Source organism: Anopheles funestus, chromosome 3RL (genome assembly GCF_943734845.2).
Source record: "Anopheles funestus chromosome 3RL, idAnoFuneDA-416_04, whole genome shotgun sequence".
Classification (NCBI taxonomy): domain Eukaryota; kingdom Metazoa; phylum Arthropoda; class Insecta; order Diptera; family Culicidae; genus Anopheles; species Anopheles funestus.
Window position 1 is genome coordinate 63888768 of NC_064599.1, and position 18687 is coordinate 63907454.

At 38.0% G+C, this 18687-nt stretch overlaps 2 protein-coding genes across 2 annotated transcripts in view; one reads left to right on the top strand and one right to left on the bottom strand.

Moving 5' to 3' along the window:
• The first annotated feature begins 6509 nt into the window (after positions 1 to 6509).
• Positions 6510 to 10840, top strand: LOC125766902 (lysozyme-like). Its single transcript, XM_049433002.1, has 4 exons — positions 6510 to 6807; positions 10119 to 10304; positions 10369 to 10442; positions 10518 to 10840. The coding sequence occupies exons 1-4, from the start codon at positions 6723 to 6725 to the stop codon at positions 10674 to 10676; spliced, it is 504 nt and encodes a 167-aa protein (XP_049288959.1). The 5' UTR covers positions 6510 to 6722; the 3' UTR covers positions 10677 to 10840.
• Positions 10841 to 11837: 997 nt separating this feature from the next.
• LOC125766887 (uncharacterized) overlaps positions 11838 to 18687 on the bottom strand; it is a 44269-nt gene continuing 37419 nt past the window's right edge. Inside the window, exons 3-7 of the mRNA XM_049432982.1 lie at positions 16835 to 17037; positions 16354 to 16759; positions 16166 to 16269; positions 14596 to 15034; positions 11838 to 14522 (exon numbers count right to left, since the gene is read on the bottom strand). Of these exons, the coding sequence (XP_049288939.1) occupies positions 14394 to 14522; positions 14596 to 15034; positions 16166 to 16269; positions 16354 to 16759; positions 16835 to 17037 (1281 nt within the window). The 3' untranslated portion in view covers positions 11838 to 14393. The remainder of the gene's footprint in view (positions 14523 to 14595; positions 15035 to 16165; positions 16270 to 16353; positions 16760 to 16834; positions 17038 to 18687) is intronic.

Sequence of the window (18687 nt, forward strand, 5' to 3'; positions counted from 1 at the left end):
TGCAAAAATGAGGAAAATTTTACATTTTCTCAAACAGGGTAAGGAACTTGGTTCCTCGGATAACTTCTGGCACAGACATCTGAGGGCATGGCCGTCCAAGAAGAAAATGTAGCCATTGGTGCCATTTATCGACCACAGGTTAAAGATTGGCGATCCGTAGGATACCGACCGAGTTATAGGCAAAAGTTGGTGCAAAAATGAGGAAAATTTTACATTTTCTCAAACAGGGTAAGGAACTTGGTTCCTCGGATAACTTCTGGCACAGACATCTGAGGGGATGGCCGTCCAAGAAGAAAATGTAGCCATTGGGGCCATCTATCGGCCACAAGTTAAAGATTGGCGATCCGTAGGATACCGACCGAGTTATAGGCAAAAGTTGGTGCAAAAATGAGCCTAATGAAATTTTTAAATTTTTATATTTTTTTAAATTTTTTTCTGATTTTTTACTCTTTTTTAATTTAAAGCATTATTTGAGTGAAAAGAAACTCATTGCAACCTATGGGCATTAAAATAAATCAATTTAATTTTTTTTGCAAAATTTCTCAAAAAAATGGCAAGGGGTACCCCTTATGAAATTTTCGAGTTGAAATTTTTTTAAATTTTTTTTCTGATTTTTTATACTTTTTTTAATTTAAAGCATTATTTAAGTGAAAAGAAACTTATTGCAACAAAATTTGCATTAAAATATATCATATTTATAAATTTTGCTAAATTACTCAAAAATGAAGAAAATTTTACATTTTCTCAAACAGGGTAGGGAACTTGGTTTCTCGAATAACTTCTGGCACAGACATCTGAGGACATGGCCGTCCAAGAAGAAAATGTAGCCATTGGGGCCATCTATCGACCACAGGTTAAAGGCAAAATTTGGTGCAAAAATGAGGAAAATTTTACATTTTCTCAAACAGGGTAAGGAACTTGGTTCCTCGGATAGCTTCTGGCACAGACATCTGAGGGCATGGTCGTCCAAGAAGAAAATGTAGCCATTGGGGCCATCTATCGGCCACAAGTTAAAGATTGGCGATCCGTTGGATACCGACCGAGTTATAGGCAAAAGTTGGTGCAAAAATGAGCCTAATGAAATTTTTAAATGTTTATATTTTTTTAAATTTTTTCTGATTTTTTACTCATTTTTAATTTAAAGCATTATTTGAGTGAAAAGAAACTCATTGCAACCTATTGGCATTAAAATAAATCAATTTAAATTTTTTTGCAAAATTTCTCAAAAAAATGGCAAAGGGTACCCCTTATGAAATTTTCGAGTTGAAAATTTTTTAAATTTTTTTTTCTGATTTTTTATACTTTTTTTAATTTAAAGCATTATTTAAGTGAAAAGAAACTTATTGCAACAAAATTTGCTTTAAAATATATCATATTCATAAATTTTGCTAAATTACTCAAAAATGAAGAAAATTTTACATTTTCTCAAACAGGGTAGGGAACTTGGTTTCTCGAATAACTTCTGGCACAGACATCTGAGGGCATGGCCGTCCAAGAAGAAAATGTAGCCATTGGTGTCATCTATCGACCACAGGTTAAAGATTGGCGATCCGATGGATACCGACCGAGTTATAGGCAAAATTTGGTGCAAAAATGAGGAAAATTTTACATTTTCTCAAACAGGGTAAGGAACTTGGTTCCTCAGATAACTTCTGGCACAGACATCTTAGGGCATGGCCGTCCAAGAAGAAAATGTAGCCATTGGTGCCATCTATCGGCCACAAGTTAAAGATTGTTGATCCGTAGGATACCGACCGAGTTATAGGCAAAAGTTGGTGCAAAAATGAGGAAAATTTTACATTTTCTCAAACAGGGTAAGGAACTTGGTTCCTGGGATAGCTTCTGGCACAGACATCTGAGGGCATGGCCGTCCAAGAAGAAAATTTAGCCATTGGGGCCATCTATCGGCCACAAGTTAAAGATTGGCGATCCGTTGGATACCGACCGAGTTATAGGCAAAAGTTGGTGCAAAAATGAGCCTAATGAAATTTTTAAATGTTTATATTTTTTTTAATTTTTTCTGATTTTTTAGTCTTTTTTTAATTTAAAGCATTATTTGAGTGAAGAGAAACTCATTGCAACCTATTGGCATTAAAATAAATCAATTTAAATTTTTTTGCAAAATTTCTCAAAAAAATGGCAAGGGGTACCCCTTATGAAATTTTCGAGTTGAAAATTTTTTAAATTTTTTTTCTGATTTTTTATACTTTTTTTAATTTAAAGCATTATTTAAGTGAAAAGAAACTTATTGCAACAAAATTTGCATAAAAATATATCATATTTATAAATTTTGCTAAATTACTCAAAAATGAAGAAAATTTTACATTTTCTCAAACAGGGTAGGGAACTTGGTTTCTCGAATAACTTCTGGCACAGACATCTGAGGGCATGGCCGTCCAAGAAGAAAATGTAGCCATTGGTGCCATCTATCGACCACAGGTTAAAGATTGGCGATCCGTAGGATACCGACCGAGTTATAGGCAAAAGTTGGTGCAAAAATGAGGAAAATTTTACATTTTCTCAAACAGGGTAAGGAACTTGGTTCCTCGGATAACTTCTGGCACAGACATCTGAGGGCATGGTCTTTCAAGAAGAAAATGTAGCCATTGAGGCCATCTATCGGCCACAAGTTAAAGATTGGCGATCCGTAGGATACCGACCGAGTTATAGGCAAAATTTGGTGCAAAAATGAGGAAAATTTTACATTTTCTCAAACAGGGTAAGGAACTTGGTTCCTCGGATAGCTTCTGGCACAGACATCTGAGGGCATGGTCGTCCAAGAAGAAAATGTAGCCATTGGGGCCATCTATCGGCCACAAGTTAAAGATTGGCGATCCGTAGGATACCGACCGAGTTATAGGCAAAAGTTGGTGCAAAAATGAGCCTAATGAAATTTTTAAATGTTTATATTTTTTTTAATTTTTTCTGATTTTTTACTCTTTTTTAATTTAAAGCATTATTTGAGTGAAAAGAAACTCATTGCAACCTATTGGCATTAAAATAAATCAATTTAAATTTTTTTGCAAAATTTCTCAAAAAAATGGCAAGGGGTACCCCTTATGAAATTTTCGAGTTGAAAATTTTTTAAATTTTTTTTCTGATTTTTTATACTTTTTTTTAATTTAAAGCATTATTTAAGTGAAAAGAAACTTATTGCAACAAAATTTGCATTAAAATATATCATATTTATAAATTTTGCTAAATTACTCAAAAATGAAGAAAATTTTACATTTTCTCAAACAGGGTAGGGAACTTGGTTCCTCGAATAACTTCCGACACAGACATCTGAGGGCATGGACGTCCAAGAATAAAATGTAGCCATTGGTGCCACTTATCGACCACAAGTTAAAAATTGGCGATCCGTTGGATACCGACCGAGTTATAGGCAAAAGTTGGTGCAAAAATGAGTAAAATTTTACATTTTCTCAAACAGGGTAAGGAACTTGGTTTCTCGGATAACTTCTGGCACAGACATCTGAGGGGATGGCCGTCCAAGAAGAAAATGTAGCCATTGGTGCCATCTATCGGCCACAAGTTAAAGATTGGCGATCCGTAGGATACCGACCGAGTTATAGGCAAAAGTTGGTGCAAAAATGAGGAAAATTTTACATTTTCTCAAACAGGGTAAGGAACTTGATCCCTCGGATAACTTCTGGCACAGACATCTGAGGACATGGCCGTCCAAGAATAAAATGTAGCCATTGGTGCCACTTATCGACCACAAGTTAAAGATTGGCGATCCGTAGGATACCGACCGAGTTATAGGCAAAAGTTGGTGCAAAAATGAGCCTAATGAAATTTTTAAAATTTAATATTTTTTTAAATTTTTTCTGATTTTTTATTCTTTTTTTTTTTTTGTTTAAAACATTATTTGAGTGAAAAGAAACTTATTGCAACAAATTGGCATTAAAATAAATAATTTTATTTTTTTTTTGCAAATCTTTCCAAAAAAAACGTTAGGGGTAAGCCTTATGATAATTTCGAGTGTAAATTTTTTTTAAATTTTTTTCTGATTTTTTATTCTTTTTTTAATTTAAAGCATTATTTGAGTGAAAAGAAACTTATTGCAACAAATTCGTATTCAAATATATCAATTTTTTAAATTTTTCTAAATTGCTTAAAAATGAGGAAAATTTTACATTTTCTCAAACAGGGTATGGAACTTGGTTCCTCGAATAACTTCTGGCACAGACATCTGAGGGCATGGCCGTCCAAGGAAAAAATGTAGCCATTGGTGCCATCTATTGACCACAGGTTAAAGATTGGCGATCTGTTGGATTCCGACCGAGTTATAGGCAAAAGTTGGTGCAAAAATGAGCCTAATGAAATTTTTAAATTTTTATATTTTTTTAATTTTTTTATAATTTTTCATTCTTTTTTTTTTTTGTTTAAAACATTATTTGAGTGAAAAGAAACTTATTGCAACAAATTGTCATTAAAATAAATAATTTTATTTTTTTTTTGCAAATCTTTCCAAAAAAAACGTTAGGGGTAAGCCTTATGAAATTTTCGAGTGGAAATTTTTTTTTAAATTTTTTCTGATTTTTTATTCTTTTTTCTCTTTAAAGCATTATTTGAGTGAAAAGAATCGTTTTTCAACCAATTGGCATTAAAATAAATCAATTTTAAAATTTTTGCTAAATTACTCAAAAAAAATCTAAGGCTATAGCCTTAGGAAATTTTCAAATTTTTAGAATTTTTAGGGGTAGGTATTTTTGGAGGCCTAAACTGAGAATGATGTTGTGCGCTTATGCAGGTTTGATAGTTAGGCAGAGCGAGTAGTATATTCATTTGGCTAGTTTGTGTATTGTACCATGTATTCCGTTTCAACTCATGTGCATCAAATGTTTTGTTTCAACTCATTTTTGTTTTAACTCACTCGCACATTTTCGTTTTAACTCATTCTTTTTTCTACTCACCACGGCTACATGCTTACACTCATGAGTGAGTAGGTGAACAAAGAGTCGCTTAAACTCCTCGTGGTAAGTGAACGAAACTCGTTCAATACAACGTTTCAACTCACTATCTCGCCCTTACTCACTTGGCACATCTCTAGTCATTACCAACGAACCAGTTTCAAGTGTTCCACCGTTGTTGGGAATTTCCCTACACATTAATTGCAGTGACAAACAGTCGATTCGTTCGGTCAATGGCACGAGCTGTGGGCTAGGTCATGATCAGCTTCAGAAAAGCGTACTGCAGAACGTAAATACCTGCGTGTACAGGGATGCAACGTAATGCAATTTAGAAATGACCGCAGTTTATTGGTAGTAATTTAAAACACCCACGGAAAGGGAGAGAACATTAACCAGTGGACTCGTCCGAGAGGCAACGTTAATGATTCTTTGCGTGAAGTGCAAGCAAAGGAAGGAATATTAATGAGTCTTGGTGAACTTTTTGGTGGGATGTTTTTCAAACATTACTTAAGATATTCTATTTCTAAACATAACGGATGCACTCTACTTGACATAACGCTTTTAAGAGTCACATGCTTTCTCCCATTCTCAATGAAATTTGAAACTTCCCAAAATATTGAATAACAAATGAGCTTTCTCGACAGCGAAACACACTCACACTGTACAGAAAACCGACCTGTTCTGCTTTAAAGCACACATTCCACCCACTCGCATGCTCGAGGGCATACAAAACTAGCTTCTTTCGTGTAATAAAACGCACATAAATCGAATGTCGCCTCCCATCCACCCGGTAAGAATGCAGTGAGAATGAGGAAGATCGCGTTGAGGCGATGATCATCCGGACTATACTGTGGTGACAACGAATGAAAACACACACGAAATGGTTTAAAGTAGGCTTACCTCAGCGCATATTGGTTGACGTCATGCCTGTGAACGCTTTATGGAAACGAACGACATCAACCATTACTTTGGTTTCACGTAACACTAACTGTACCAGTAATGTTTTTCTTCTTCATAATCATGAAAACAATGCTGTAAAATGATGATTTGTAGGAAGATAACTGCTTCACAAAAATAATTACATGAAAAATATTCTGTATTTAAAAAATAATTTGATTCTCTGATCCAATTTGAAGTTGGAACAAATTGGAATAGACTTGAAGGTACTATAAATTGACAAAAATATTTCGATCAATTTTTCTTCAAATTTTTCGCATTAAAATTATATTTACTTGTATGTAAATGTTAGTTGCTTGTTCTCGTTTTTAATTTAAACAATTCCAGTTTGCTTTATAGAACACTACTATTTATTCAATTCAATTTATCTGATACAAGTAATTCGATATAACAAGAAAAAATTATGATTAACATAAGATAAAAGATTAAAATTTGATTTCATTAACAAAAACTGGTATGGGAAGCATAATAATTAAAATTCCGAAAATATTTGAAAAAACAGTTCACTTCTTCGGTACGATTAGTGTATCTCTCATCGCTTCTCCCTTTTTTGATACAGCACAATCAAGCATCAAGAAGAGATGCAAATCACAAACACAAGATCAAAAGCCACACAAGGTTTTTAATAAGGCTGTGTGCTCCCTTCTTAAAAGACACACTAAGCTAGCGAAGCTCGCGATCAACAACCAGCGATCAGCGACTGAATCAGTCGGTAAGATCAACGCGTGTAAAGCGGACGCCTTATCCTTCTGGTGTGTTTTGGTGCTTTGGTGACGATCCATTTGTTGCGTTCTCCATCGTTTTACATCCGTTTCGTGTTGTGCGCGTGGGCTTTAGCAGTACCCAAAAATGGACCCCAAATCGTTCGTGATCGTCTGTTTGTGTTTCATTGCTGTCGGGTTTAGCAGCGTAATGGCAGATGTTTCTCACATCGGTAAGTTGTAATTGTGAAAAGTGTATATTTGTAAAGGAAATTCGTGTATTTTTCGCTTCATTTTTTTTGAATTATTTTTGAGAAACATGAGACAAACATATTATCTGTCTGTCGCAAAACTCTGTCGCGGAAGCACAACAATTGCAACGTTTTCTGATCGCAAACACTCGATAAAGTATGACTCAACGTTTGCTGTTTGTCGCACGGCGAGTTCCAAAGTGCTAAATGGGAATGGGAATCATTTTGCTTGTGTGTCCCCTACAGGGTCGAGAATGATTTATTTGCATTGTGCTACGTATAATAATACGCTTACTGTTGTGAAACACAACTAATCTACATAAATGAACGATAATTGTTTCACAAGCTGTTGTAATCTGGTAATAACTGTTTAAAATATGATATCATACTTTGTCCGGGGAGCAACTTTTTTCCCGATTGATTGTAACCTTCTTGACCTGATCGCCATCGAACGCAGACGAAGAATAATCTCTCAACTAGGCAAGAATTTTAATAACATAATCATTCGCGATAAGGAAAACAAAGAAATCCTACCGTTCAAGTAACCGGTTTTGTTTTTTGCACAGCTCAGTTCGCGATTGTCCCGCAATCTGCAATCGCGTGAATTTGATTCCCCAAGCGCTTTGTGTGTTTATGTGTGATATCTTACGTCGCTTTGTTTACGAGGTTTTGTTTACGGCCCGATCGCAACCATTAACCACCCCACAAAAGCTCTCGATCTTGACGGTTGGCCACTTGGCCTTGATGTTGTCTCCGCTCCGAATCCCTGTGTTTTTTGAGGTTCATTGGAACCGGTTCCGGTGTTGGTCTTTCGCCTATTTCGCCACCGATGACTTGAAGACTCAGTTTATTGTTTTGTTTTTTTTTTTGCTGCCAAACTTATCACCTCAAGAGCCTTTTTTGGAGCAGACTGTATCTTCGGGGGATTCCGTTTCATAACGGGACGAAGTTGTTTTTTTTTTTATTTCGTGTGCCACGCGCTTAAATGATTAATTGTTTCCAGTAAAAATTGAATACAGTTTGAAATGCTCTACTGAAGGAGGTCGCAGAGGAGTCAAGGAAAGACCCCCGGGGGGTTTTTTCGCTTTTTAAGTGTATATAATTATTAAGGTGTTAACTGTTTTGTCACTTTGGTTGAGAACCATTTTTGGGGGTGATTTTATCCTTCGCCTAATTTGATGCTTCAAGGGTTTTCTATCATTTCTTCGATCACTCAACTGTTGGACAGCTGTCTCATGGATGCTGACTTGTTTAACTCACAGTTGGACAACTTTGCTCCGTTATTGTATTTGCTGGCAAGACTTTAACTTAGCAGACTAATAACTAATCCATCAAAGATCAGGAAAAAAATATTAAAGAAACTCTCTTCGGGTATGAGATAATTGATATTAGATGGCCAGTGAGTAACGTTTAAGGATGCATCAGCGAGAGCGAAGTTAGGTTAGGGAAAAAGGAATCCATTTTTCATGCATTTGTTTGTTTCGTATCGATCCATTCAAACTAAATATGTAAAGGTGAAAATTCGTCATACTTCCCTTATCATCCTTTCAAGATTTTAATAATCTTGCTTCTTATTAGCACAGAAGTTGTAGTAATCGATTTGTGTCACAATCGTCTCTTGTTGTCAATTTCTTATCACTGAGAAGGAACTGTAAAATCTGGTGACACGGAGCTGCCTGAACTGTATTAAGATTGTATTAACTTTTTTATTTTCAAATTATGTTAATTTTGGAGGAATTACTATATGTCTTCCGAAAAATGCAATCAATTGTCTGTTGACTATTTTTTACCAATTCTGGTCAATTGCTTCAAATCATTCATTTGTTTGACAGTAGAAATAAACATTTGGTGTTCTTTAGGGGTAATCTTCTTCTCTCTGTCGGTAGCATATTGATCTTACGATGCAGGTTCCTGAGCCCTGCATCCCTTATTAATCCTCCCTATTGGGCTGGTGCTCCAAGTACTCAAATTTTTCCAATAAATTGGATAGCCGAAAGCAATGTTGAAGTATGAAACCTATTTCAAAGAATTCCATAATAGCTCTAAAGGATTTAAGAAGCTACCAATATCCATTCCCATAACTAGTGTCCTCCTATGACCTAAGAAGCTAAGTCTATTACGAGTAGCAATCCAGTAATCAAGATCTCAGCACCGAGAAAGATCAGATCTTCAGACAATACTCAAATACTGATCTCACCAATAAACAATTAGGAGTTTTCACACAAACAGGGGACTTAAAAATGCTCCAGTAATTGCTTAATTATTCCAAAACTCTTTCAAGAGCTTAATTGCAGCAAAGAACTTTTATCAAAACATATGTCCACGTTCTTAATACTTATGGATATTAAGCTTCTGGACGATGGTTAGTAGAGAAGATTGTTAATAGAGAGTATTATTTTATCAACATTTGACGACGACGAAGTTGCTGTCTGTGAGCTTTACCTTTAATACTATTAATACCCGTACAGAAACGATATGCATAAAGTTTTACCTACCTAGTGTTTTCATCTTTATCACAGCAAAAAATTTAAAGTATACCGAAAGGACTCCCATATGTCGATCTCATATTTTAACGGAAAAAATAGAATGAAGATATTTTTAATATCAACTCCCAAAAACCCTAAATCTGGATTCTTTTTATCGATGACTCAAGCCATCTAAGGAAAAATTGAACTTCCTTTTATTTAACCACAAAACACATACAAACAATCATGGCGATAATAATAACACCTCAATAGAAGATTGATCGTCCCTTTTGTGTGCCAATTGAGCGTATGTTAGCATAACTCACACCATCGAGGAGTGGTTAAGAAACGGATGTTCTACCACATAATAACCGCAGGGAAAGGCAATCATTACTCAGCACGGTGTAAATTCTATTGACCATTCTGGCTGGCATACAATTATAGCCTTGTTTAAGCGATTGATTGATTTAAATTGATTGACTCCTACCGTTTCCTGCTGTAATCAGCTACAGCATCATCAGCACATAACCTTTTCCATCTGCTCACACTCAATCACCCGGTTGCGATGGTGCGATAAGCCATCTACAGCGTTTTGAATGGATGCGATACGATGGGTAAATGTATGTAATCATACGTACCGGACAGCTTTCATAGCGACTTTGTATACCATAAATCGTACCGCTTGAAGGCCACATTTTTGTTCAAGGACAATACAATAGAACCTGGGGCCCTGTACAATGAATAACTTTTACTTCCCGGTTGGTTGCTTCTATTTGTGTTTTATTTATCGTTTCATTTGTATCCTTTTTTCCGCGTTTCTTTCAAAAGCTCCCGAAGCACTCGAAAATCCTGTAACGGATGTGTGTCTAACCTGCATCTGTGAGGCATCATCCGGATGTGATGCATCGCTACGTTGCAACGGCGATGTTTGCGGTATGTTCCGCATTACCTGGGCGTACTGGACCGATGCCGGAAAGCCTGTCCAGCAGGGTGATACTCCCGACTCTCAGAATGGTGAGTCAGCGAAGTGGTTTGAAGATGTGATCTTGTGCGAATATTAATTGAAATATATTTTCAGCTTACGCGAACTGTGCCAACGAACCGTACTGTGCGGCAAGAACTGTTCAGGGTTATATGCGAAAGTTTGGACAGGTAAGATCGAGATCGGGAATAAAAATGTTTTTAACATGCTTCTTCAATAAATGAGTGGAATTCATTCCATTACAGGACTGTAATGGCGATGGTACGATCGATTGCTTCGATCACGCGATCATTCACAAGCTAGGAGGCTACAACTGCAAGAACCAGGTACCGATCGTCTACCAGTCAAAGATCGATGAATGCATCCAGCGTAAAGCCGTTGAGTATGGAGCCGTCCGTCAATAGGTATTACACCAGTGCACACCATTCCATTTATTTATGTAATAGATTTAATTCAATGCGGCTTCTCTCTGAAATCCCAACCACAGGATGATTTCAATAAAAGTATTCTAAAAAAAGAAGATTTTCTCCCCCCAAAAAAAAAAACAAAATGTTACGACAAAGAACAATTGTTTGAGAGTTTGTTTTATGACTTTAACATATGTTTATTTGTCAAAAGCTATTGTGGCTTTTTATTTGTTTCGTTTGCTTTGTTTTGTTTTGTTGTAATAGTTATACAGGAAGGGTTTTAGTTATTCGTTTTCTTGCAGCAAACCACTCGCATGTTTGTTTTAAAAACTTAACCTTATGATAAAAAAATCAACATATGTTTATTGCCTTCCATGCGCTTTCTGTTGCACTGATGCGTTCCCTATTTCGGAATTTCTTTTTTCTTCCAAAAACGCATTCCTTTATGCTCGGATTGCGAGCAATGCTAAATCACTTCAGTCGTCGTTCTTCACACATGTCCTTAGTATATCATCTAAACAACAATCGCTAACAATGAATAGTAAAGCTTACGGTTTTGATAGAACGCTTACAGAAAGTAGAAAAGAAAAAAAAAGATTTAAACTAATGCTCGATCGCTGGATTGGGTGAAGATCGTCATAAGCGTATGCATCGATTGTTTGGTTTTTGCTCGAAAAAGAATGTCTTATGTGAATGAATTTGCTGCTCGGTTTAGGCGCCTAAAGGTATGCAATACACATGGCATCTGGAAGTAATAGAATCCATTTGACGAATAATTGCATACGTTTAGGCGACTTTATTTTAAGAAAAAACATCCAGTGTGACATCCTTTTCCGTCGTGGAAGAAGCAAACTATTTTTTATTCCTTTTTTTCCTAAAGTACAAATAATACTGTAAATTTAGATTGCCCTACCCTGCGTTCATAATTCAGTTAAAAAAAGTAGTACAAGTCCATTTGCCTTTCTTTTGTTCTCCTAAATGAAACTTTAGTAACAAAAATCACACACACACACTAACAGTTTTCTACTACGTAGGGGTTTTCTTTTTTGCATCTTTTTTGTCCCATTTGTGGTTGCATTTATGTGTATGTTCTGATTTGTGTTCTTTATTAAGGAGGTAGCTTTTCCTGTTTCTTCCTCCTCGCTATACGAGCACCACGTTTTCCACTCACTTCTACTTAGTAAATGCTATTACTATCCTTTTTTATTACCAGATGTGTGGAGTGGTTTTTTTTTTACTTTATTATTTACCTTCTTAAAGGGTAGTCAGTATGAGAGAACGTGTGTTTAGCAAAGAAGGAACCAAATTACATTGTATTCTTAGTAGAAGTTAGTGATAGTGGATTTTGTAACTTCAATGCTATAAGTTCAAAATAATCCTTACCGGGTTGTGTTTGATTTAGGAAGGAATTGCTCTAACAGATGTCAAAAAAGATGTCATGAAATAAAATAATTTTAAATAATTAATCAACACTGATTAATGCTTTTTAGTACAATTTCACGCCTTGGTTCGATATGTCGTGTCGTATTTTCAGTGTAGACGGCAACATGCCAGAGCACTACCAGACCTGACATTGAATTTCCGATGTTCATACTCAATTGACTGCTATCCACAACTATTAGACATTTTCCTTTTCGTAGTTCCTGTTTGCATACAATGTGGAGATTAAAATGAACATCGCTTAATGATCACTCACTACAGCTCCTTTATGTTTGGCAACGGGATAGTTTCAAGTTAGTGGACCTCGGATAACTATAAGTAATGGTTACCTTTCTCTCTCTCTCTCTTTCTTTCTCTCTCTCTTGGAAAACTCTTTCTCCCTCCTTTCATACAGCACACACACACATTTCTACACACTAATCTCAAGGATCGGAAAACATTATTGCTGTTATTGGGACGTTTTTTTTTCTCTCTCCCTCTTATCTATCACCTACAGAAACATTTACTCTACTCGTGTACGTGTACGTGACCTGAAGACTTTTTAGAACATTCTTATTAGTACCTTAGTATTCTTCCTTGTGTGAACCTTGGGTTATGGTTTTTTTTGTTTTTGTATTCGTAGCAAAATCTAAAATGCATTACATGCGGAAAGGATTACCCCATTTTTCCGGTCATACTAGATTGCGGGTTTTAGGTTTAAAATTCTATAACAACAATTTTTTCTCTCCTTTTCTCTTTTCAGCATGTTCAACTACGTTGCTTTTTTTTCGTTAGTTTTCTCTTTTTTGTTTTCATTTTCATATTTTGGCTACATAACAGACACCCAAACCAGCATTGCTTTAACATTCATGCGCATCGCTTTTGCTCAACGCGTTTAGCTACTTACAAGTTTGTTTTTAACTTCTTTTTTTTGTTGATTTGTTTTTTTACCTTTTTTTAACGATTATTACGAGATTCCTTTTTTCTTTTTTAAGTATTTTTTTTTATTTTCGTAAGGACTTGAACGTTTTTCCTTCCGCTTTTTTCTTTTCTTCTTGTTTCGTTCATTAATCCGATCTGCCATTCGCGCACAACTTCAAACCTATCACAGTGAGCTTTGTGTATTCGCGTATGTGATCGTATGCGATAAGGAATATCGGTTCCCCGTGGATATAAAAAACAGACGAATACGGGTGCATTTAAAAGTTGCTGATTATGTACTGAACGTGATGGGGAACGGTAGTGGTTGCAGTTAGAAGAGAGACCTTATCATGAGTTTTGCATGAAACAGTTAAATTTGAATTTGGTGGAAAGTATTTGCCTAGTCTGGTGGTGGGAATCGTTCTACACTAGGAGGGAAATGTGAATGTAATAACAAAAAATAAAAGAACTAAATCACAAATTCCTCACGGCATGATGTGTTACAACTCTTGGTTGGGCTTATCATGTGTGCTATGTTTGCACCTTTTTCACGCACAACCCAACTTCTAATCCAGCATAGGAACATAGATTTTACACTTATTGCCATGAGCAAAACTCGTCTACTGATGCTACGCCGTTATATCTGTTCTACTAACCTCTAAACAACTGTTTTGAGATAGATAGTGAGTGAAGGAGAGTGAACTAATCATCTAACATACACACACCGACACAACGCACCATTTTCGTAGCTATTGATTGATAGCATTTTTGCTTGTTTCTACTTTATGCGCTTCGGGGTTTCGGTTTAGCTACTGTGGGATGAATGTGATATGTTGTTTTTGTCTACTGTTTCTTTACAAAATGCCCTCTAATGTTAGATGATTTTTTTGTTGCAGTTTTTTGGTTTTTGCAATCGCGTTAACCTTCAAAGCAAGAATTATTATCCTTTACAGCTACCAGCTTACGCGACGTACGTGTATATCGAAACCTAAACAAATTAGTTGCTTAATAAGTCTTACCGTGTGTTATTGAAAAAAAAATAGTTTCGAAAAAGAAGAAAAAAAAAAGAAACCAGAAATGAATCAATATGATCCAAAGTGTTTGATTTTCAAAAGTTAGTTAGCGAGCAACAACGAACAGAGTACAAGGCCAGTCGAAAAAACCATTGTTGTGTGGATTTTTAGATCGTGTTCCCTAGAGGAACCTCCTTACCCGCACTGAAGCAGCTCTAAAACCAGCCGCACATTGAAACCACGTTTCACTTCTATTCAGCTTGCTGCTCTCGTCGTCGTGTCGTTTTGATGCTTTGGAAGCTAGATTTATTGCGTTTTTTTTTCTCTTCTATTATTTTATCTCTCGGCTTTTCCTTTTGCTTTATTTTAGACCACTTCCACCTTCGTGTGCTAGCAGTGCTTCCTTTGCTTCCCGCTTGCCACGCTTTTTCTCTTCCTTTGCAAGCATTTTCGCAAGCTTTTCCTCCTCTTTGGCAATGCGTTTTTCTTCCTAAAATAAATTAGTTTAAAAAAAAATTTAGTTAAAAACCACCCATTTGTGACGCCAGCCATTAGCCACTCACCTTTCGGGCTTCCTTTTCCGCCTTCTGTTTGGCTTTTTCCTCTTTCTTTTTCTTCTCGATCGTTTCGTTCTTTTTATTGTCATACTTTTCGTCCTGCTTGTTTGTCAACGAGCTACTGCTGCAACCCATGCCACCGCTGTCACCGCACCCTACTGCCCTGCTGCCACTGCTTAGACCGGAGGGGCCAGCCGATGAGGACGATGCGGACAGCACGCGCGCCTTTGGTGTGGAACTGTTGACGGCCGTTATGAGTGACGTTGTGACCGGTTTGCCCGTGGCCATGTTCGTTTTGTTGATGGGTGATTTCGATGCAACGGGTGCTATTTTTGCGTTCAGCCCAAGCTTGGAGGGGCCCGATTTGGCTGGACCGATCTTTTCCACCGTCATCAGCGGTATCGATTCGACCGGGTTCGCCGGTTTGCCTGGCTGGGTGTAATATCTGCAACGTGTCATAAATACAAAAATTTTGTCAATTAAGCGGAATTATATAAATGTTTTATTAAATGAAAATATTTTCAAACAGATTTGGTAATTGCTTCGCTTGAAAAAGAAATATTAAGAGTTTTCGGCGAATTTGAAAACGATCTAAATCTTTCGCACAACAAATTGCATACATTTAGGCGTAAAGTGTTATTTTTTGGCACAGTGGGCTATTAAAGTGAATTTATAATGCTTTTTTATATTTAAATTTTTAAAAAACTTCATTAGACTAAAATTATTAGGAAAATATAATTTAGCAAATTAAAAATATTTTCAAACGATCAAACCCCAAACAAGCATCGCTTCATTGAACGTCATCGTTCAAGGCATTGTGCCATCATCACCGTTCGGTCTAATAAGATTTAAAAATCGTTCCATTTTCCAAATGCAAAACACACCGATGGAGGTTCTTCCACCACATTCTGCTCGGCGGTGTGGTAAGGAAAAACAAAACTTACCACATGGTTTGCCAAAGTGTTTTGCTTCTGCTTCACACAGAATTATGGCAAACTTTGTTGGCCACAAGCCAGTGGAAATGGTGGCCATTTTTTTTTTCTTCTTTCTATTCCTTTAGACAACCACATTACCATCTCCAAATTTCTACCGGCGTGCAGAAAGATGAACATACACAAATTGGTGCTGAAACAAATGGCAAACAACTGCTGAAGGGAAGCTATTCTCGTTGCTGGAAGCAAAGCTACCTAGCACCACAATGGTTACAGTTCCTGTGTGTCCTTTGTTAACAAAGGAATCCTCCTCGAAATACAAAGGGAAAGTACCACTATAACGCGAGTACATAGCGTAACGCTTGAAGCTTTCGGGGTGGAAGTAAAACAAGGAAATAAGGAGTGTATTGAGAGATACTTTTGGCATCAAAGTATAACTGTCTCGGAAGGGTGCGAGGGGGGGGGGGATGGGGACAAAAGGGACGAAGGAGGGAATCGGAAACACTTTGTAACTCTTGCTTGGCCGCTCGCCAACATCGCGTGATAATGCTACGTTGCATAATTTGTTGCCCGAAAAACTTTTTGGGCCTGGGAGAGCTGAGCATTTCCTATTCTGTCAACGTTCGTTCCCAGCTGCAACTTACTTGAACCGTGCACCCGGATTCGCTGGGGAAGGTGTTCTGTGGCGTGTTGGGCTTTTGAACTCAATGATCGGTGGCAACCGATTTGGCATCTCCGGAATACGATTCTGTAGTTGTTGGGAGGTAAAATAGAGAAGCAGAAAAAAGTCAGAATACCATTTCAGTGGACTATTTTTCGACATGGCCCATACCTTCAGGTAGTATTGTCCTTTTTTGTGATAATGCTGGTAGGATGGGTTGCGTGGAATGGCACCGAGGCAACCGCTCGTACTGCAGCTGCTAGTGCATCCGCCCGTACCGTGCCGATGGCTGTGACCGTGCATCGAACCATCCGTCATGCCGCTGGTTGACGATGTGGAAGACATACCGGACGTACCGGACGTGCCGGAACAGCTGGACATGTTCGAGATACCGGACACGCACGACGAACCCGAACTCATCGAGTACAGGCTGGCGGATTGGGTAACCCGTGCATCAACACTGTACGAACTGGCAGAGCCGGGAACGCTCCAACTCTTACTACCCATCGAGTACGTGCTGGCAGAACCTTGCAAACGCCAAGAAGTGGAACCCGACGTAAGACGGTTTATTCTTGCCCTGTGCGAATGACAACAAACCGGTGTAAGGGAAACAAATTTCTTTTCTGCATTCTGCGCCTCAAAGTTTACTTACCTGCAGATGACACACCGCAACGGAAGCAACCGTTGCGCGACAGCACTTTGGATGGTTTTGACGAAGCACCGGCGACAGACGACGCGATGGCCGCACGGTGACGTCTGCATGGTGGCACGTGCATTAATGCAGATGACGCACTCATCTTCCTGCGATGTTGGAGGTTCCAGTTCACTTTCTTCCAGCTTACTGAGCAGCTTTTCCTGTAATTAAATAATGTGAGGACTTTACTCAATGACTGATGAAAACTCAGGGAAAAGTTACAACAGGTGAGGTACAGCTGATGAAGATGTTTAATGTCCCCCCACACCGTGAACAAATAACCGTCCAAGTGCATGCCATCAAGCGATAAAGGATTTGCATCCAACAAATGGTGAAGGGGCTATCGTAGGAAATAAATCGCTTCCGCCACACGATAGTCTGGGTAGACTTCAGACTTGAGAGACTACGCTAAGTAGCATCCGAATAGCCTAGAGCAGGTACTCCACAGCAAGTTGAACAACCCTCCGACATAAGGCAATTGATTCTTCTATTGCACCGAACGACTAATTATGACCGTCGGCCAAACCGAGCCACACATGAGCTTCCAACAACTTTCCAGGCGGGGAAATTACCGCTTCCGATTGTTCTGTAGGCACGTCTACGTACAAGGGAGCTTTATTTTTTGTGAGTTGGGTTCAGGAAGTCGTCTGTCGTAAACTATCGTTCTTCGTTCGTTCTTTCGAGTGGACTGGCAACGCTGACCGACCGGTTTAAGGAAAGGCCTATCCGCTTACGTACACCCAGACACCACAATGTTTGAGGTTATGGAGGCGCCACTAAAGCAATACGTCAAAAACCTTAGACGGAAACAATTATTAGTGCATTTGCCACCTTTTTTCCCACTGCAGTTCATGCAATGCTTTTTAACGCACTTGACACAAGGTGGAGACTGCTTCAAACATTCTTAACATACGTTTAGTGTCTTTTTATGACCCACGGTTGACCTGTGACGGCTTACGGTTGAGTCATTCTGCACGCAAATTTTAATTCCTCAAGTTGGCTTACGGTGCAAAACCATCTCGAACAATGTATGGCGCCGGGGTTAAAGACCCATTCACCCCAAAAACGGTGAAATCATTTTGCAAAGAAAAAAAAAACCCCGAGCAGGTTCAAGGTAGAGCAAACCAGGGGCGTATGATGACATTAGTTTGCTGTCGGCTCGTGACGGATCCGTTGTAGCGGTTTTTAAGTGGATAAATGACCGCAGAGATTAGACGTATGATTAGACGTATGGCAGAACGATCGGAAGGCAAATGTCAAGTGAAACATTGTAGCACGTTTGCAGCAATCGGTAGGGAGTAGGGATCGGTATCGATTCAACAAACGGCTCCGGAAGTTCTGTGTTCACTAGAGTTGGTTTTGACTAATTGATTTCTCGAAAGCGACATTTTAATATCCTTCCTTTAAGCAACATGAAGTGCAATGGAGTTGGAGTTTCTAGCATTTTCAAGAGCATACATCAAACGAGATCGACTTAATGATCACTTTAATGGTACGTATACGGATAGCAGGAACTAATTAAAAATAGTACCAACTTAATCGGCAGTACCATATCACAAGTTGGATGAAACTTTCCGGACATCTTATTCTCTTCCACCATAACAGGAATATCTAATGTTTACTAACAAATTAATTATGTTTGTCTAATTAAGCTGTTACATCGCTTACAGGGCATCCACACCATTTTCTTCACACTCTCAATTGACCGTGAATTATTAATTCTTCACCCTTTGCATCGACAGCGGATCGCTAGTGTTGAAAGTGATCATCAACCGCTCGCTCCCTTCGGTCGCATAATCACCCAGTTTTGT